This window comes from Carlito syrichta, unplaced genomic scaffold, assembly GCF_000164805.1.
Source record: "Carlito syrichta isolate Samal-C Ts95f unplaced genomic scaffold, Tarsius_syrichta-2.0.1 Scaffold126448, whole genome shotgun sequence".
In the NCBI taxonomy this organism is placed as follows: Eukaryota; Metazoa; Chordata; class Mammalia; order Primates; family Tarsiidae; genus Carlito; species Carlito syrichta.
In genome coordinates, this window is record NW_007070544.1 from 100331 (window position 1) to 119751 (window position 19421).

Genomic DNA, 19421 nt, shown 5'->3' on the forward strand with positions numbered 1-19421 from the left:
CTCACCTCAGCCTCCCGAAGGCGCGGGATTACAGGCTGAGCCACCGAGCCCGGCTAGGTTTCTTATCTATAACTTTGTCGCTTATTCATTTTTTTCCTGATGACTTTAATGCAAGTACATTCATATCTATTGATCTCTAACTTCAACCACTTCCAGATCCCTTTATTGATTTAGTTGTCTTTCTCTGTGTGTTTACACTATCCTTAAAACTGTAGTGCCTCAGAGACCACTCATTCCTTGGGGCAGTCTCACGAAGTCTATGTAACAAGACTTGCCAATACTTGCTCATTTACTTTCAATTTTCCTTCTTAGAACATCCATCTTTTTAGTAAGCACTTTTAGTTGCAGCAACAAATTGGACTGATCAAGTGAATAGAAGAACAAATCTATGAAACCAGATCTGGGAGTTCATACAATTCACTCTGAAAAGATAAATGTGGCAAGACTGAGGTCAAAGTATATATGTTAATGGAAGGCAAGAGAATGCACTGATGGAATTATTTTTCTTTTCGTTTACTGTGACAAAGTGAAGAATAATCATTTTTGAAAGGCTTAGATAAATCCATAAATGATGGATAAATAACAACTACTAAGGAAACAAGTATCTTGGAAGTCTGCTTCTAATTCTTTGCCCTTAAAATCAGTTAGAGTAAACTTATATGTTATCCTGAAAAAAAATCGTATTTCCTTCAGTCTTTTTTTTAGGTCTTTTACTTATGTGCTTAACTGACTCACTGACCGAGAATAGAATGAATTCTCATCATAGTAAGTTTTATGTCATTATTTACCATTAATAAGCTAATGTAGTTTCCTACTATAGTAAGTTTATGAGAGAACTTTTCTTTTTTGTTTCTTGAGTTGGAGTCTCACTCTGTCGCCCTGACTGGAGTGCAGTGGCCCCTCCCGGCTACCGCAGCCTCCACCTGCCGGGCTCCGGCGATCCTTCTGCCTCAGCCTTCTGAGTAGCGGGAACTACAGGCATGCGCTACCACGCCCGGTTGATTTTTCTCTTTTTTTTTTTTTTGATTTATTGTAGAGATGAGGTCTCGCTGCCCAGGCGGGTCTCGAACCCGCGGGGAGAGAACTTTTCAACTGGGAAGTCTGTAAGCCATTTTGACATTTTTCCCTTTCAAGCCCTCTTCTGGGAAGTCTGTAATGGCTATTGTCCTCTTACGTTTTGGTGGCAATATGTGAACCACTTTGTTTACTGACTAGGACTTTTTTATAAAACGTAAAACCATAAGAAATGAATGGAACTATTCCCCTCAAATTCCAGTCCTTTATCATTCAACAATATTTCCTCAACTGTGATTTGTCTTTGTTTCAAAAATGCATAAACCTTTAAAGTTAATTGGAATTAAAGCACATACAACACCAAAAAAAGAAAGAAAGAAAGAAAGAAAGAAAGAAAGAAAGAAAGAAAGAAAGAAAGAAAGAAAGAAAGAAAGCAAGCAGGGAGGGAGGGAGGGAGGAAGGAAGGAAGGAAGGAAGGAAGGAAGGAAGGAAGGAAGGAAGGAAGGAAGGAAGGAAGGAAAGAAAAACAGGCTACCAAAAAAATTAGACATATAACATTGTGGAAAATTACTGTATAGTTACATAAAATAATATTCTGTAAAAAGACAGAAAGCATTAGGTAAACTCATATGATGCAGTTAAGCTTTTATTTTGCCCCCAAATACAAAACTGCAATATTTGACCTTTCGGAAACAGGAACACGCACCAAATGTCATCCAGATCCACAAGCAAGAAATCAACACTATGCTTGACACTCTTTCCCTTAGCTATCATGTACAATCACATAGTACTGATGTTTTGACCTAAATATTTCTACAATTCACTCTATTTTCTCACTGCTATGTCCTTGCCCACACAACTGTTATCTCTTACCCACACTACCATCAGCAATTCTTATATCCATATTGGTTCTCTTCCGTTCTTCACACTTTGGCCAGAGTGATCCTTCCAGATTCATACCTGATTGTGGCATTCTCCTGCTCAAAACGTTGTTTTTTGTTTGTTTTTTTTTGAGTTGTAGTCTCAATCTGTCACCCAGACTGGAGTGCAGTGGCTGCTCCCGGCCACCGCAGCCTTTACCTGCTGGGCTCCGGCGATCCTTCCGCCTCAGCTTTCCAAGTAGCCAGAATTACAGGCACGTGCTACCATGCCCAGCTGATGTTTTGATTTATTGTAGAGATGAGGTCTCGCCAAGTTGCCCAGGTGGGTCTCGAACTCGCGGGCTCAGGCAATCCACTCACCTCAGCCTCCCAAAGGCGTGGGATTACAGGCTGAGCTACCGAGCCTGGATTCAACACCTTTTAATGCCTTCCCATTGCTTTTAGGGAAAGATCAAAACCCTTAACATGACCACCTGATTTTGTTCACACCTAGCATCCAAATTCCCAACTTCTCCCCTCTCATCACACTTTGCATTCTATTTTCACTGTTTTATTTTTGTCCTTCAAATGTTCTGTTCCTTCTCCTGGCCCAGGGCATTGGCATATTATGTCTCCTTTCCAGGAATACTCTTCACCCTGCTCTTAGCCTGCTTTACTCATACTGGTGTTTCATATCTCAGTTCAGAATTCAATTCCTTAACAAGCAGGGCTAGATCAGATTTATTTATGTGTTTTCATAGAAGTTATCCCATTTCCTATAATAAATTGTTTTATTTTTGTAAATGTGATCATTAGTGTAAGCATTTATCTCCTTCATTAGTCTGTATACTCCAAAAGAGGATAAACCATATCAATTTTTGCTTATTATAACATCTCGAGATGGAGAACAGTGACTGCTAAATACTAGGAGCTCACTAAATATTTACTGGATAAATAATTACATGAGTGTTCGGTATCATTAAGAATAGAATAAATACAAACTTATTTCCATGTGTTCATGGTAATTAAATTTTTTAATTGGTAAAATCATGTCTAAGACAGAACATTTAGTATTTATAATAATAGATTTTTATTTAGTCAATTATAAATATTATGATTCTTCCCATTTTATAATCTCACACTATCAACCAAAAACCTGGAAAGTAAGACAGTATAATTCATTAATTTCTATAGAATTCATAATATTCATTGCTAATTTAGCGAGAATGAAATCAATAGTAAACTGTAATGACTTTAGCTTTATCTAGTTAGAGTTATTTAACAGATAGGTTGACATTCTTTTCAATGACTCCATTTCCCCAGAAGACATTGCTTCTCTTCTTTCTTTCCTGTTCTCTCTCTTCAGTGTTTAACATTTATTCATTTGCGTTAACCTTTGGAATGATCAAACTAGTCGTTGACAGAATCTGGGGACTCAAGACCCCATGCGTTCCTAGCTAAGAAGACAAAATTAAGAGAAAATAATCCTCAGCATTTCATTTCAGCAGTGTGGCCTTCTCCTGTCTTCCAGAAAATCAGTGTTGGTGATTCACCAGAGACTTGATTTTTTTTTAAAATTCCAGTAAGATGATTTATTTGATCCCCTAGGGAAAAAAACTCAACTCCTTTCATTTGGTTTGTATTTTCAACATTGTCATTATTAACAAAAATTTACTAAGTAGCAGCTTGATGTCAGTGAAATATCATTTGGATAGAAATAAGTACATCTAAACCCATTATGTCCTCTAAGATGCAAAGTCATCATCTATGACATGGAAATCGTACTGTTTTTCTTCTTAAAGCATGTTCAACAGCATTACTGTATCAAATTAAGTATATGTGAACAGTCTGAAAATCATAAAGCTCAACTAGAAATTATTATTATTTGATGAATATGGCATTTTAAGAATGTTGTAGAACCTGCTTACAGTTATTTAATTTTTCTATGGAAGCTTTCATTTTAAAGGTTGGATAAACAAGTCCTTTTATCCTTTTGTTTGTTTGTTTTCCATTTATGCAAGTGAGTGGTTTTGAAGGGGTATGTTTTTATTAAGGAAAGTTCACAACACATGCTTAATATAAAAAAAAGTTTTATGTGATGGTCTAATTTTAATTTAGGATGGGTTTTAAAGAAAGAAAAGTAGCAAAAGCTTATATATACATATGAAAAGAGGTCTCAGGAAGAAGCATGCAGAAATGCAGGAATAGTATTAAAATACAATTTAAAGAGTTAAGTGAAGGAAAAACTTTATGAAAACAGGTACATGTTTATTCACAGTATCAACCAGAGAAAAGTCACAGATTTGTAATATATTTTTCAAAATATGTTATTTTGTACTCATTTTCTCAAAGTAGAATGGAAGAAGTACAAGAAGATAAAATACAAAATTAATTAAGAAAGCGAAAGCAACCAGACTAGGTTTTGATAGGAAAGGGCAATATATTAAATTGATATATTCTAACTACATTAACTAAAAACCTTAATGTTTTGCAAAGCAAATTCTTGTTTTGTCTAGCAAAACTCTATTGCAATAGATTAAAAAATTGTGATTATATTACTGTTTAGTTGGATATAAAAGAGCTAAATACTTTCTGTAGCATTTGTTCCACTCAGGGATATCTTTGCTGCACCTTCTCTCTCCTTCTTCCACTGCCATGATGATCACCACCATTAGAACCATAATCACTAATGTTGACAAAAATGCCAAACTCTGTAAAATATTTAGAGGTGTATCTCAGCCAGTATCAGTGACAATGGCCTGGGGAACAGTCTCAAGGATGTCCTAAGAAAGTGTGTCTGAGGTGGTCAGATTATAATTTTAGGAAGACAGAATTTGCAGGCAAAAAAGTAAAGGTATACATTGGTTCCACCCCAAAAGGTGGGACATCTTGAAGCAGGAGCTTACGAGTCACAGGTAATTTCAAAGATTTTCTGGTTGTCAGTAGGCTCAGAAGAGTTAAGCTTTGTCTAAGGACTTTTGTCAATAGAAAGAAATGCTTGAGTTAAGATAATAGGATGTTGTGAAAGCCAAGGTTCTTTTATGTAGATGAAACTTCCAGGTAGCAGACTTAGAGAGACTAGATGGTAAATGTCTCTTTTCAGAGCCTAAAGGTGTTAGACTCTCATTTAATGAATGTCTCCTAGACCTGGGAAAGATCTAGAAAGAGAAAAGAGATTCTCTATAATGCACATTTCTCCCCCAAAGTTGATTTTGCAGGACCATTTCAAAATATATCAAAGAGACATATTTGGGGGTAAAATATTTGTTAGGTTGCAATTCCAGTGGGGTCTCCAAAATGTTAGGTCAGACCCACCAGGTAGGGTTGTGCGATCTAGTGCCACATGAAAGATGCAAAGAATTGCATGGAAGTTAGATTGAAAAATATAGTTCATTTTAAAAGTAAGTTAAGAGAGAGAGAGAAAAGACTCACCTTCCCAAGGTAGGGGAGAGAGCCAAAGCTAAGAAACATGGTGGCCATAGCGCAAAGAACCATATAGACACATCAGAGTTTAACAAAGAAATAGCTAGAAATAAATGAGAGAGAGAGAGAGAGAGAGAGATTGATTCACTTCCCCAGGTGGGAGTGGGAGAGCAAAGCTAAGAAACATGGCCTGGCCATAGCTCCAAGAGCACATGAAGCTTAGCAAAGCAATGGCGATTGCTGCTTGAAGTTGAATGCCTTTTAAACCTTCCCCTTGATGGGAACAAGTCATTAAGGTGAGTGGGTGGTGGTCTGTTCCATGTCATCATGGAGGGGACAAGTAAGCGCAGAACTGACATCATGATGATGGGCAGCAGGCAGATGGATGAGCTAGTCACATGACTGTTGCCATGTTGATGGGATCTGTGTCATGAAAGTCAACAGGGCTAATTAGGTTAACTTGATTCTTATGCAAATACTTAGAATAGAAAAGTAAGTTAGTACAAAACAAGCTGGGAGGGGATTGTAAAACAATTATCAATAGCTATATCTGTGAAGCTGGTTCTGTCCTTGGCTAATGATTAGAGGGTAAGTTAAGGTGAACTGCTAGAAAAACATGACAGAACTAAGCATTGTTAAAATGGCTACTCACTGGATATATTGACGCCATCTTAGGTCCTCCCAATATTTTTTTGTTTCCTCCAGGGTCTGTTATCTGTCCTGTAATGGTATACCAGAGTCAGGTTGGAATTTAGTGTCTTTTTGCCATAAAGCGTCGGTTTTGACAGTCTTATGATCTCTACTATAATGCTAATGCTGGTCAGTTGTACCTGAATTCCAAAAGGGAGGGTATATCTTGACACATGTCCAACCTTTCTTCCTATCATGGTTGGAATCTAGTTTTTCAGGTTTCTCTGGGATCCTTTTAGCCAAGAGCGGATCTGTTCAGCTGATTGGGATGTTTTATTCTGGTTTACAGTAAGAATACAGTTGTTTCTTCTTGTTTTTTCCTCCAAATTCTTAGAATTCCTTAGTTATGCACTCATTTCTTAAATTGCACGTCCCTTTATTTCGGTTCTCAGTTTTTGGTATATGTAATATCTAACAAATCTAGACCAGGTAAACCATCACACCAGGTCAAATCCCATTCTAAACACCATGCTTATAAGACATTAGGTGAAAAATAATGTAATAAGATTAAAAATAAAATAATAGCTAAGACAGGTAACTTTCAGAAATAATTTATCCAAATGAATTTATAAATCATCTTAAAATCTCTTTGTGGTTGCTCTTGCAGTTGATTTTCTTTTAAAAACTATATTGGGTTGAGAAATGGAATACTAATGATTTTAGAGCTCAGGGCATAGACTCAGGCTGGGATAAAAAACCTGTGCTGCCAATCACTAGCTATTCAAACTCTTATCAAGATACTTAACTTTAGCATTATAGTTTGTTAATAGGAATGCAATGAAGTAATGTATGTAAAGCATTTAGCACTATGATTGCCTTATACTGATAAAGTAAATAAGTCCTAGTCATTACTAATTTCATTTTAGCTTTCCTTTAATTAGACATAAAAGGGGACCCCCCAAAACCACTTTATTTATAATAAATTGCATATTTATTCTTACATGGTTAAACTTCAGTCACCTTCAAATTACTCTCTGATGCAACACACCTAACCTACACTGCTCAAACAGTTTTTGAACTCGTCGATTTTGATGCCCTTTGGTGCTTTTACCATTTTTTAATTCAACTCTTTGACATCGGCAATATGTTTCCCTTTGAGGACTTTTTTTATTCAGGGAAAGTAGCTCAGGACAAGATTGGGTGAATAGGGAGGGTGGGGCACAGGGGTCATGACAATTTTGGTCAAAAACTGCTGAACACTCAGCGCAGTGTGGGCATGTGCATTGTCATGGTGAAAGAACCAATAACCTGTGCCACAAGTCATGACGTTTTTTCCACAAATAGTGACAATACCTACTTGAAACTTTCAGATAAAAACTTTGGTTGACCGTTTGATCTGGAAGAACACATTCCAAGTGCACCACAAAAAATTCCTTTTGTGTGTGTGTGTCTCCTCTGGTATATTCACATTCAAACCTGCTATAATAGAGTAGTGTTCCTCAGATTGTATGTGGTGAAGAACAGTATTTTTTTAATTGCCAATCTTTCACAGAAAGATAATATAAGATACAACAAAAGTAAATTACTAGAAAATATAACAAAAGTAAAAAATACAAGCCTGAAGCTTTTATTTGTCTACTCAACGAATATAAAAATGCTCTGTTAAATTTCTATAGATGATTATAAATGTTTACATTCAATTTTTGTACTTGTGCTGTTGCAGAGGAGAGATATAATTTGTAGACCAGGCACAAGTTCATGGGTCACACTGCAGATAGCACTATTATGGCAAGTGTATATTTTATTATTTTCTTTTGAATGAGATAACCAAGTTTCTAATTTCAAATATCCAACAGTTCATTGACATTGTCATGTATATATGTAAATATATATTTGATTTAATATGATATTTGTATTATAACAAAAGTACAAATTACACACTGAATCTGAAATAGTCTTAAAATGGAGGATGAGGCAATGTTGACTTTGAGACATCACTAGTCTCTACTTGCCTCTGAGTATTTGTCAGACAAACTTTTTGCCTATCATTATGTACTTCTCTATCCGGTGACATTATTCATTTGAATAATCCAGAAAATTTTTTAAAAACTCATGGCAGAATTGTGTTGGTTTTTTGTTGCTGTTGTTGCATACATTCCGTTTGATTTCTTTCACATAGAGCAATATCAGTTTTACATTTTCCTTTTAGGCGAAGTGTTATACAGTTAATATATTCTCCTACATACGCTAGAGAAGTATACCATTGGGAAGCTGATGTGTGACAAAACACATCTGATCGTAGGGCTCAATTTTTACTCACACCATCACTCACTATGACACCCTCCTCCCATTCTAGCCCTTCTCTGAGGAATTCATAACAAAAAGTTACATTTTTGTGAAAGAATAATTGGCAATAGAAAGAAATTAACCCAATTTCTATTTTGTTCAATGATTCTTTGATTGATCAGTTAAAGGATAATGATGGGTACTGTTTGAGTGAAGGAGAGAAAGAAGAGTGTTCATACTTTTTTTGATACTTTTAAATAACTCTTTTAAGAATATACTTTTTTCTTCACCATATTCATTCTTTCAATTATATTTGTTTCTTCTAAGAGATATGTCACCTCTGCCAGTGTGATAACTCATATAATTCCTTACTGTTTTCCATCTGTATTGTTTTCATCTATAAGTATAGGTGTAGATAAAAATCAGCAGTATTAAATATATGTTTTTCTGTGTTTAATTGAATAATTCAGTTGAATTAATAATCACTTGAGACAGTTATCACTTGCTTTAATGATACCATGTAACAACCAACCACAAAACCTGGCGTAAAACAATACGAGTATGTATATTGCTTATACATTTAACATCAAGAGGGACTTGGCTGGGTGGCTCTGTAGATCTTGGTAGGACTTGGTCACATATCTGGGAATAGACTTACTTTGCCCTCGACAACTTGGCTGTGCTCCACTGTCTCTCTCCTCCAACCAGGCAAGCCTAGGCATGCTCTCCTAGCTGTGGAGGAGGCAGTGAAGAAGGGCAAGTTCAATTCCACGAGCACTTGTTAAGCCCCTACCTTCTTTATCTTGGCTCCTAGTGAGAGGACACTGCAAATTACATGCTGAAGATAACTGGTTGGGAAGGGAGAGGTGAAGAATTGGGACCCTTTTTGCAACCGATCTCATATCTTAAAAAGTAAATTCTTAAATATGATAAATGAGTAGGAATAGTTAAAAAATTATATTCATCTTGATGAAAGGAAATATACTTAGGCAAGTTACCTAACCCCTCTGTGCCTTGGTTTCTTCTTTCTAAAATAAGGATAATAATAGTATCCATCCCATAGGATTATAATGAAGTTTAAATTAGTTGATTATATAAAGTGTTTAGAATAGTGCCTGATATAGGAGTATGTGTAACTTGAGTGTTAACTGTCGTTATTAATGTTATTATTATTAACGTTGAGGAAGTCACCGTTGAATACTGACAAATTTGTGAGGCTGATATACAATTGTCTCAATATTTTTTAAGCATATTTATTAAGTGATTTTTTTGCTAATATAGCACGGGTACCATCTGTTCATCTTACAAGAATTATTATTTTAGGAGTTTGTACATGTCTATATTCTAGAGAAACAGATTTAATATTATAGAACCAGTTGGGATATATTATTATTTATAATTTCAAAATTTCTTACTTATGGATATACTGCAAATACTTCAGATTTTTGTTTCCATTTTATTGCTTTTGTACATTTTGTATGAATGTTAAGAAACTTCTGAATAATATCGATTTAATTGATATTTCTCCAAATGTTGTGATCATTTTAAACTATGTTCTGTGTAGTAATGAGAATATATGCCAATGCATCCCAAGCATTAGTGTACATACAATCATCTGGGGTCTTGTTAAAATGAAAATTCTCATTTTATAGGTCTGGGGAAGGCCTGAAATTCTGCATTTCTGACAGGTGACCCTGAATACAATATTTGAAATATATATATATATATATATATATATGCACATGCATATATATATCCTTGTGCATATTTTAAAATTGCATAGAGTATATGTAATATATATTTTGAAATATAATGTATATCAATGTTAAATAAAGTTAAATATTAAATCAAATTATTTATTTAATATTTAATAATTAAAATCAATAAATTATAAAAATGCAATAAATGTAATTAATTAAAAGTAAAATATAATATTTAGTAAATTAATTAATATAGTTAATGATGTGCTCATTTCTAAATGTTGAGAAATATCCTTATTGCCAAAAAGCTTTCATTTATAATTTTGTTTCCTTGGAAACTATTTAAATAGCAGCATTTGGCCTCATAAATGTGTTTTTTTGTCAAGCCTGCTTTGGTGGTAGGAATATAGTTGATTTTACTGGGTCCTGTAACCAAATCATAGCTGTCTCTTAAATACATACATAATTATGTGTTGGTTTGAGGTATACAAACAACTGACTTACAACTTTTTTCTCCTTGAGGCCATTAGTCACAGTCCAATGTTATAAATATTTGACTATATAGAATTTCAAATAAATAAAATGCATTAGCCATTTAATTTTCCGCTTTTGAGTGTTAACTGCAAATATTTTGTTTCAGACTTCATGACTGTAAAATCTTTCAAAAAGACCAAAATATACTTTTCTTTCTAAGTAATCTTCATAGTGCTCTGCATTTTTTTAAAGAACTGAGCAATGTCAAAACAGTATTAATAAGGGGTGCAATTGATTATAAAGCTGTAGAAGATGAGGGAGATTGGAATAAATCTCTGCTGACCACAGAATAATCTCTAATAGTTACATCTCTAAAAAGCAGAGAAAAGAAAAAAAAAACTGAGAATTCAGATTAAATGGATCAATGGGATTCTGTCAAAGGGTATGTCTAATTAAGTTGAAACCTGTTAACCTGTTAAAAATAATTACATAACAACCCTGTTCGTGATAACAATCGACATGAGTTGTACTTATTGACTCAATTTATAGTTTATAAATATAACTATCATTTACAACTGAATTTATATGTGTTATTTACTGGGATATATCTAATATCATTTCTCTATTTTCCACCTCTATTATCTTATTTGATATTTGTAAGAAACCTTTGTTATCTGTTATTATACTCCAAGTAAGAAGAACTTGAAATCTGAGGCTTCCTGTTCCTGCTAGTTTGAGCCTGAGGAGAAACATTTCTAAGGAGTCCAAGAGCAGGGTCATTACTGGGTTGTTGATGAAAGGGGAATGGATTTTTTGAGGACTCCGGAGTATAGAAGTTAATCAAATATTAATAGCTATTATTTAACATGCATCTATTATGTGCTATTTGCTACTATATCTCATATAATTTCTCTATCCTATCTTTTAAATTTATTTTGGAATTGCCTTATATTCTGAGAAATGCTGTAAATGGTCCAGAATGCCCCTTTTTATGTTTTCACCTTGAAATGATGATGGAAAGCAAACTTGGAGAAATTAACAAAACATAACTTTCATTTAGTCTTAGATAACACCAAGGTGACACCGTAACTAAATGGAATTTGTGTGGACTACTGTGTATTCCTAAGGGAAGTCTAGGCTCAGAACATAAAAGTTTTCCAAGGATAAAACTCTGATGAAGAGACTGTCATTGAAATCGTATATATTTGCAAACATGAAAATATGTGCAGTCCTATTTTAACATGGAAATACTTAGCTCCTTAGGAACTAATATTGGATTAACAACCCCTCTTTCAATTACCTAAGTTGAAAAGGCCTTAAAATCTACCTTAGTTTGAGGTTGGCAAATTTTTTTGGCAAAGGACACTATAGTAAACAATTTAGGGTTTGTGGGCGATGTGATCTCTGTCTCAAATACCCATCTTTGACGTTTGTAGCATAAATGCAGGCTCACACAATAGATAAACAAATAAAAGTGCCCATTTTCCAGAATTGTATCCCACATCTTTAAGATAAAAATTTACAGAAAATCACCCTCTCCCAAAAAGGAGAAAGTGCCCATTTTCCAATAAAACTTATTTATAAAAACAGGTGCGGGCTGTATCTGACCTTATGGCCACAGTTTGCCTGACCACTAGGTTAGATTCTCAAGGTCACTTTTAGTTCTGAAGTTATGATGCTGCCAGATTCTCTGGGTTAGTGATTAATGCATTCCTTATGAGCTATGGAACACAGACCCTCTGTTCCCTCCATCCTCTCCTTTCATCCTGAACCCAGAAGCCTATCTTTGTACATGCAAATGGGCCATCAGGGTATTTTCCTAAACAAAGACATTTCCCTCAGAAGAGGAATTCTGCTGCTACTGTTAAGATAATAAGTACACCACAGATGGTGCTTTCATTTCCAAAACAAACACAACATAAAAAAGATATAACATTTCTGTTTAATTATTGCACTTTCTATCCTATGATTTGATGATTTAGTTTGGCATTGGTGCAAATTAATATTTGAGCTTCTGCTGGAAATCGACTGTTGTTGATTTTGTTGTTGTGGTGATGGTTCTAAACATAGGCAGGCAAGATAAGAAAAAGACACATCAAACTCCCTATCTATCTCTTTTTTGGCAGTTTCAAAAGAGTTTATATTTATGCCTAAGTTTAAATAAGCATTTTCATATTACCATTGCCAGTTTGAGAGTGTTTCACTGGCAAATCATTATATTAACCAACCGTGTAGAGCTGTCAATTAGATTATAAAGACTTGATAAGCAATTTAGAGGCCCTTATTTTTTGGTTCCTTTCTCATCACTCTACACGGGAGGTCTCCAGTTGGAGGCTCACAGCCTCTCCCTTAGCCCACTCAGTAATGAAAAACAAATGTTAGGCAATACTAGGCCGGGTGCAGTGGCTCAAGCTTGTAATCCCAGCACTTTGGAAGGCTGAGGTAAGAGAATTGCCTGACACCAGGGATTCAAGACCAGCCCTAGGAACACGGTAAGACCTTGTCTCTGCAATAAAAATAAAAAAATTTGCCTGGCGTGGTAGCGCTTGCCTGTAGTTCCTGCTACTTGGAAGGCTGAGGCAGATGGACAGCCTGAGCCCAGCAGTTTGTGGCTGCAGTGACTCTGAGCATGCCACTGCACTCCAGCCTGGGCAGCAAAATGAGATTCCAATTCAAAAAAAGAAAGAAAGAAAGAAAGAAAAACAAGTATTAAGTGGGGACCAAAAGGAGGCCCAAACTTTACCTGTAAGATGTCCACTTGTATACCTAATCCTGAGTGGTACCCCACATCTTTAAAATATTTTTAAAAAATTAAAAATTTAAAAAAAGCCATAATATGTCCTTTGTATGCGAGAGAGAGAGAGAGAGAGAGAGAGAGAGAAATGCATACATAACAAATATTAAGAAATAGTTGTCAAAATTTAAAGGATGCAGGAACTTGGATTTCTTACTGCCTTTGAAAAGCCAGATTTCCTAAAAGTCAAGGTTTTTATTTTCACATGAGAACCATGTAAAGAGCTGCTGCTCTTTTTATCATTTTTTCCACTACCATCTTTGTCTCCCCACCACAGAGCTGGAGTCAGGGGTCATTGTTCCTCATAAAAGAGCTACAATTAAATCTGTTTGCTTTACTCCTGTATATATGCCTGGTCATTTTAAGCGTTTGAGTTGGTGGTCCTTGCTGTGCACGTTATTCCTGGAGATCTCATAAATTACAATTATTTCCACCTATTGGACTTTATATAGTTCTACTGTATTCTCCATCGTCATAAGTCATACTATAGGATTCACATGCAAATGATGACTGTATCAACTGTACAATTGCTATCAAGAGCATTTTTTGTTTATGTTGGTCAAGGTCTCTTTTATAGGTCCCTCATAAGAAAATACCTTTTGGAAGTTAGTGCCAAGAAAAAAAAAAGATTTTATAACATGTAGTCTTTCTCTTTTGTCCTGGCAACCAGAAAGTTCAGAACTCAATGTGTCATCATCCTGGTAGAATTTCTCCCCTTATTCGATGTGTTCTTAATTCTCTATAATATCAACAGTTAAAGTAAACACACACATACTCATATTCTACACACACTTTCAAGTGTATTTTGTGAGAGATTGGGCTTTAAACCATCAGTATAGATGTATTACTAACTTCTCAAAACCACCTCCACACTGCCAATAGATATGTATATATAAAATACTAATCAGGCTGTATTATGATTCCCTGGCTTATACAAAAATTTGTGGCAGGGCACCATGGCTCAAGCCTGTAATCCCAGCACTTTGGGAGGCCAAGGCGAGAGGATTGCCTGAATCCAGGGTTTTGAGACCACATCTCTACAATAAATAAAAAATTAGCCAGGTGTGGTAGAGCACCCCTGTAGTTTTGGCTACTTGGAAGGCTGAGGCGAAAGCATTGCCGGAGCCCAGCAGGTTAACGCTGGGGTGGCCGTGAGTGTGCCACTCCACTCCAGTCCTAGGTGACAGAGTGAGACTCTGATTCAAAAAAAAAAAAAAATTTGACATGTTGTCTTCTCACTCATAAGGGTCTAGCTTGTTGATCTGAGTGTGTAAGGTTCTTTGTCACATTTCTCCAACCTACCTTTCCATTCACATTTTCCACGTTTTTTAGGTTGAATCCTAAAATCTGACTCCACACAGATGGTGTTATCTGCTCTGTTGCCTCTTATTTACATGTTAAAAATATGGTTATCACTTATGACATCAAATAAGTAGTAACTAACCTCAATTTTCATAGGTATTATCAATTCTCCTGAAAATGCTGGAATCATTTGGGGCTCCAAATTTGAGGAACCAAATTAAGTTCTTGGACAGTCTTAAGAAAATGTGTTAGACAATAACATCCTTGAATATAACAGGCATGTTTTTGTGTATGCATTAATTATTTAGCCAGGAATAAAGAAGGATTAAAATGTACTAGTCTCTACTGTCACAAGCAACGGAAGTCAATGGTTCTCACTTGTAGAAGACAAAAATATTCACTTATCTGTAAAGACATAGGTGCAGCTCACAGAAGAGGACTGTGGAATTGATTTCGTTAGGATACGAAGATATAATACAAACATTTTGGCTGAAAAGATGTAGTGTCAAAACTATCTAGGGGGTACCGAATTTACTCTTTGGGCGATAGGTTCAATAGATGTCCAAACCTCACCATGATACAATATACCCATGCAACAAACATGCACGTGGGCTTCCCGAATCTAAAGTTTTAAATAATAATAATAATTACATAAATGAGAAATAAAAAATAGGAAAAAAAGAATTCTTTTAAAAAAATTATTATTTGTTGGAATTGGAGTCTCACTCGGTCGCCTAGGCTGGAGTGCAGTGGCATGCTCATGGCCACCCACCCCAACCTGGACCTGCTGGGCTTAGGTGACCTTTCCGCCTCAGCCTTCCAAGTAGCTGGAACTACAGGGCGTGCTATCCCACCCAGCTTATTTTTTTATTAAGGTATTCATTGAAAATAAATGACTTCCTCTATATCATCTCATTCTCTTCCACATTCAATTTAATCAGTGCTGAGTGGAGACAATATATAGGAATCTGCTGATGGTGGTGCAAGCAACACCTGCCATGCTTTGGACATGATGGCAGTGGTGATCAGATGAGAATGAAGATTAGACTATCCTTTGGACTTACATTCCAAAGCTGGAGGTGCTGGTGTCCATAGATAAAGGATGGGCATCAGTGATCCCCTCACTAATGTGAGCTAGGTTTTTAGCAGAGACCCAATGTCCCAGAAGACAGATGCCAGCTCCACTGACCTCCACTGAGTGACCTAATGGGCCAACTCTTACCCTCTCAGTTCCAGCTGATTTTGAGGTAGGTTTTAACTAGTAAATAATATGCTTGGGTACTTTGACCTGTCTCAATAAAAGGAGAAATGACAATTCAAAGCCTAATCTTTTTATCCTAGAAGGTATGGTTTCAAGCAATATGTCATACTTATTAGCTTCCTTGGGAGAAGTCAGATTTATAGCATTCCTTTTTGATTTATTTACTGCAAATATGTGAGCATGTACCATTTCATCTGTCTTTTATCTGAGGTCTGGTCCCAGAGAGTATCATTTATTAGTGAGAGAACTAATAGGAGATGCCAGACATTAATTTGGATGGGATTGTATTCCAATTTGGTGTAACATCATCTAGAAGAAATAGAATTCTACATAAACTACTGTAGGAAGGGGCTAAACCTGTCTTTTGGCTATATTAATTTATCAAATTAATCATTGATCTGCCATTTTTGTCATGAAAAACATCTGGCATTAACAGAAACCTGTTCCCATGGAAATTTATTAATGCTCAATGAATTAAAATTATGGCACACACTGAATAAATCGTATCCTGCAAAGACATCATTTGATAATTCACACTTTTATGAGAATATTGCAATAAAATTTTTACATGTAATTATGTCACATTCCCATTACTGTTAACATAAATTTAACTCTTTAAGGTTTTATTTTTTTAGCCCCTAAAGAGTATTTTTCAGAATATGTATGAAACATTTTTAAAAGAAAAACAAAATTATTTTCTGTAATAATAAAATCTATTAAGGAGAAATGAAAATCTTGTGTACATATTTTGAGTACGGTGATGTATTTTAAAAGATTTACAAAGTAATAATGAAGCTTTGTTTTGCACCTTTATCTCATATATGTGTAGAACAACACAGTGTTGAGCCTGTTTAAAACAACTGCAAAACTAATTAAGTGTCTCCCATGGCCTATAACTGGAAAGGTTAAATTTTAAAAATTATTTTTAATAGAGAATTATCAGAAATGCATATGGAGACTGAACCTTTGTCATTCTTTTATTAATTTGTCTTTGCATAATTTTCATTGTTATTTATTCCAAAGTAAGAATTTATAAAAGATCTACAATTCTTATGAATATTTGTGATATTAATAATTACTGTAAAGTGACGTTCTTTGTGCTGCTCTTCCATTGACGTAGACCATGACATTGAACCTAATAGTATTTAACACACTCTATACGCTTTCAAAAAACACTAGGTGGTTTTCAGTAAGAATAGCTTTTGATGTTTATCTTTAAGAGTTCCAGTGGGGCTTCAGACCATGAAAGTAGGTCATTATTTTCAGCTCCTGTCACTATGATCAGCCAATATGACACTTGGCCTCAGCTGGTTATACAACTATAGCTTAGTGGCTAGCTTGTGTGCCAGCAGATTGTAATGGTTTTACTTTGAGGTTTCAGCTTGTTCCTTTGTAGGTAAAATGTATCATCCTCTAATATCAGGGATCCAAGTAGTAATGGTTAGGGTAACTTATAATTATTCCTGTGGAGGTATATAAAGTAGATTAGAAAATATATTAAGTATATATTTTTTATTTGTGTTTACTTTATTGTGAATATATGATGCTACTTCAGTGCTCCCTTTCTGATTATCCTCTGGTTGAATTGTATTCTGCTTAATTAAAACGATTACATTTGCTCATGTTTTCTATTTTCTTATTAGAAGACATCCATACTTTGGCTTATATGTACTTCCAATAATAGCAGATTCTTCTCCATTCATTGTATATTGGAAGAAATGTATGGACAATTATCATGTGCAAGAAGAGTTTAATCTGGTCATCCATTCCACAGGGCTGAGTGTTTCACCATGTTGGATAAGGTTCTGGAGAGTGAATAGAAAACACCGTGAAGATCCAGTTCCTTCCTCTAACTTTCTTCTCCTTTTCTCTTCGCAGGAACTTTTTACCCCTGAATGCAAGTTTAAAGAATCTGTTTTTGAAAATTATTATGTAATCTACTCATCCATGCTATACAGACAACAGGAATCTGGTAGAGCCTGGTTTTTGGGATTAAATAAGGAGGGGCAAGTTATGAAAGGGAACAGAGTAAAGAAAACCAAACCAGCAGCTCATTTTCTACCGAAGCCATTGGAAGGTAAGTATTGTGTACACATTATTATTACACAGACTTATTACATATATTATATTTTAATTGATAAATCTACTATGACTACAAGAAACCCTCATGGAGTGCTGGAAATGTTCTTTATCTTGAGCTGGATGATGGTTGCATAGATATCTATTTAAGTTGTTCATTTAGGGTTTGTGGCTTGTATACACTTTATGGTGTATGTGTGTGTGTGCCAAAAAAAGTCCCCACTTCTCTGCCCCCTTCCCATATCTCAAATCCTCACTGTCCCAGCCCCTGTAACCCTTAGATCAGGAGTCCCCAACCACCAGGCCATCTCCTATCCAATCAGTACAGCATTAGATTCTCATAGGAGCGTGACCCCTTTTCGTGAACTGTGCATGCAAGGGGTCTGGGTTGCACTCCCGTTATGAGACTCGATTGCCTGATGATCTGAGGAGGAGCTGGGGTGGTGGTACTAGCCCTGGGGAATGGCTGCAAATATAGATGAACATTAGCAGTGAGATTCGACTGCACGCCCCGTTCCCCCCTCCCTCTACCCGTGGAAAAATTGTCTTCCACGAAACCAATCCCTGATGCCAAAAGGATTGGAGACCACCGTCTTAGATGATTTTAATGAATTAATTTTTTTAAAAGGTTAAATCTGTAATCTTTCATGAATCTATGATGCTAACTATAAGTATATTAGAAAAAAAATAAGTTTGATTATGGAATCAAAGATAGTTGCCCATTTTGATATTATCAAGGTGAAAATAATTACATACTTGTGAATTGTTATAACTGCGGTAAATGAAGAGACAATACCTTGACTCTTAAAGAACTTCCTGATGTTACATATAGTGCAGTTGTAACAGCATAATTCTTAACTGTGTACAGTTGCAACACTCCCTTCTTTTACCAACATAATTTATCTGCATTCACTTGTAAACAGTGGAACCTTCACATTTTCTTTGATCAGATTCCCAAAGAGCAGGCTGCAAAGTTTTGTTAATCAATTCAAAATGTCTGCCCCTTTCTTATTGATGACTCTGTCAGAAGTGTCATTTACTTTTATCTATGTAGCATTTGGGAACTACAGAAAAAAATGGATTTGTGGCTATTCACACATGCTTTCTATGTGAAAACTTTTGTTTACTCTTTTGCAGAAGATCACATCCACGATAACTGAATAAACACTTCAAGCTACCTTAGTTCAATTTTCTTTTTGTCTTTTACTCCTATAAGGAAGGCTTAGCCCTCAAGAGAAAATACATATGGGCTTCATAATCCATATTCTCTATATAGAAATAAGATAATTTAAAATTTTGAACATTCAGTTCATCATCAACTGTGAGTGTATAATTTTCAGTTTGCCTAAATTTGGAAAACCGCTCTTGTTGGTTAATACCACCTTTATAATTTCAAGGATGTTGACTTACTATCACTCTTAATTAAATTTTCCTCTAGAACAATTTATTGAAACCCAAACAATTAGCCACCAAGGCTTATGTAAGAAAGAACAAATTATTTCAGAAAATGAAATATGAGTGAATTATTCTCATCAAATGATAACTCATAAGGAAAATTAGTGTAGAAAGAAGTTAGAGGAGTTCTTTGCTCTTCCCAA

General features: G+C 35.4%; 1 protein-coding gene across 1 annotated transcript in view; it reads left to right on the top strand.

Annotated features, from left to right (window-relative positions):
• FGF14 (fibroblast growth factor 14) overlaps positions 1 to 19421 on the top strand; it is a 121818-nt gene that overhangs the window by 97375 nt on the left and 5022 nt on the right. The window contains exon 4 of the mRNA XM_008048633.2: positions 17623 to 17821. Coding sequence (XP_008046824.2) covers positions 17623 to 17821 — 199 coding nt within the window. The remainder of the gene's footprint in view (positions 1 to 17622; positions 17822 to 19421) is intronic.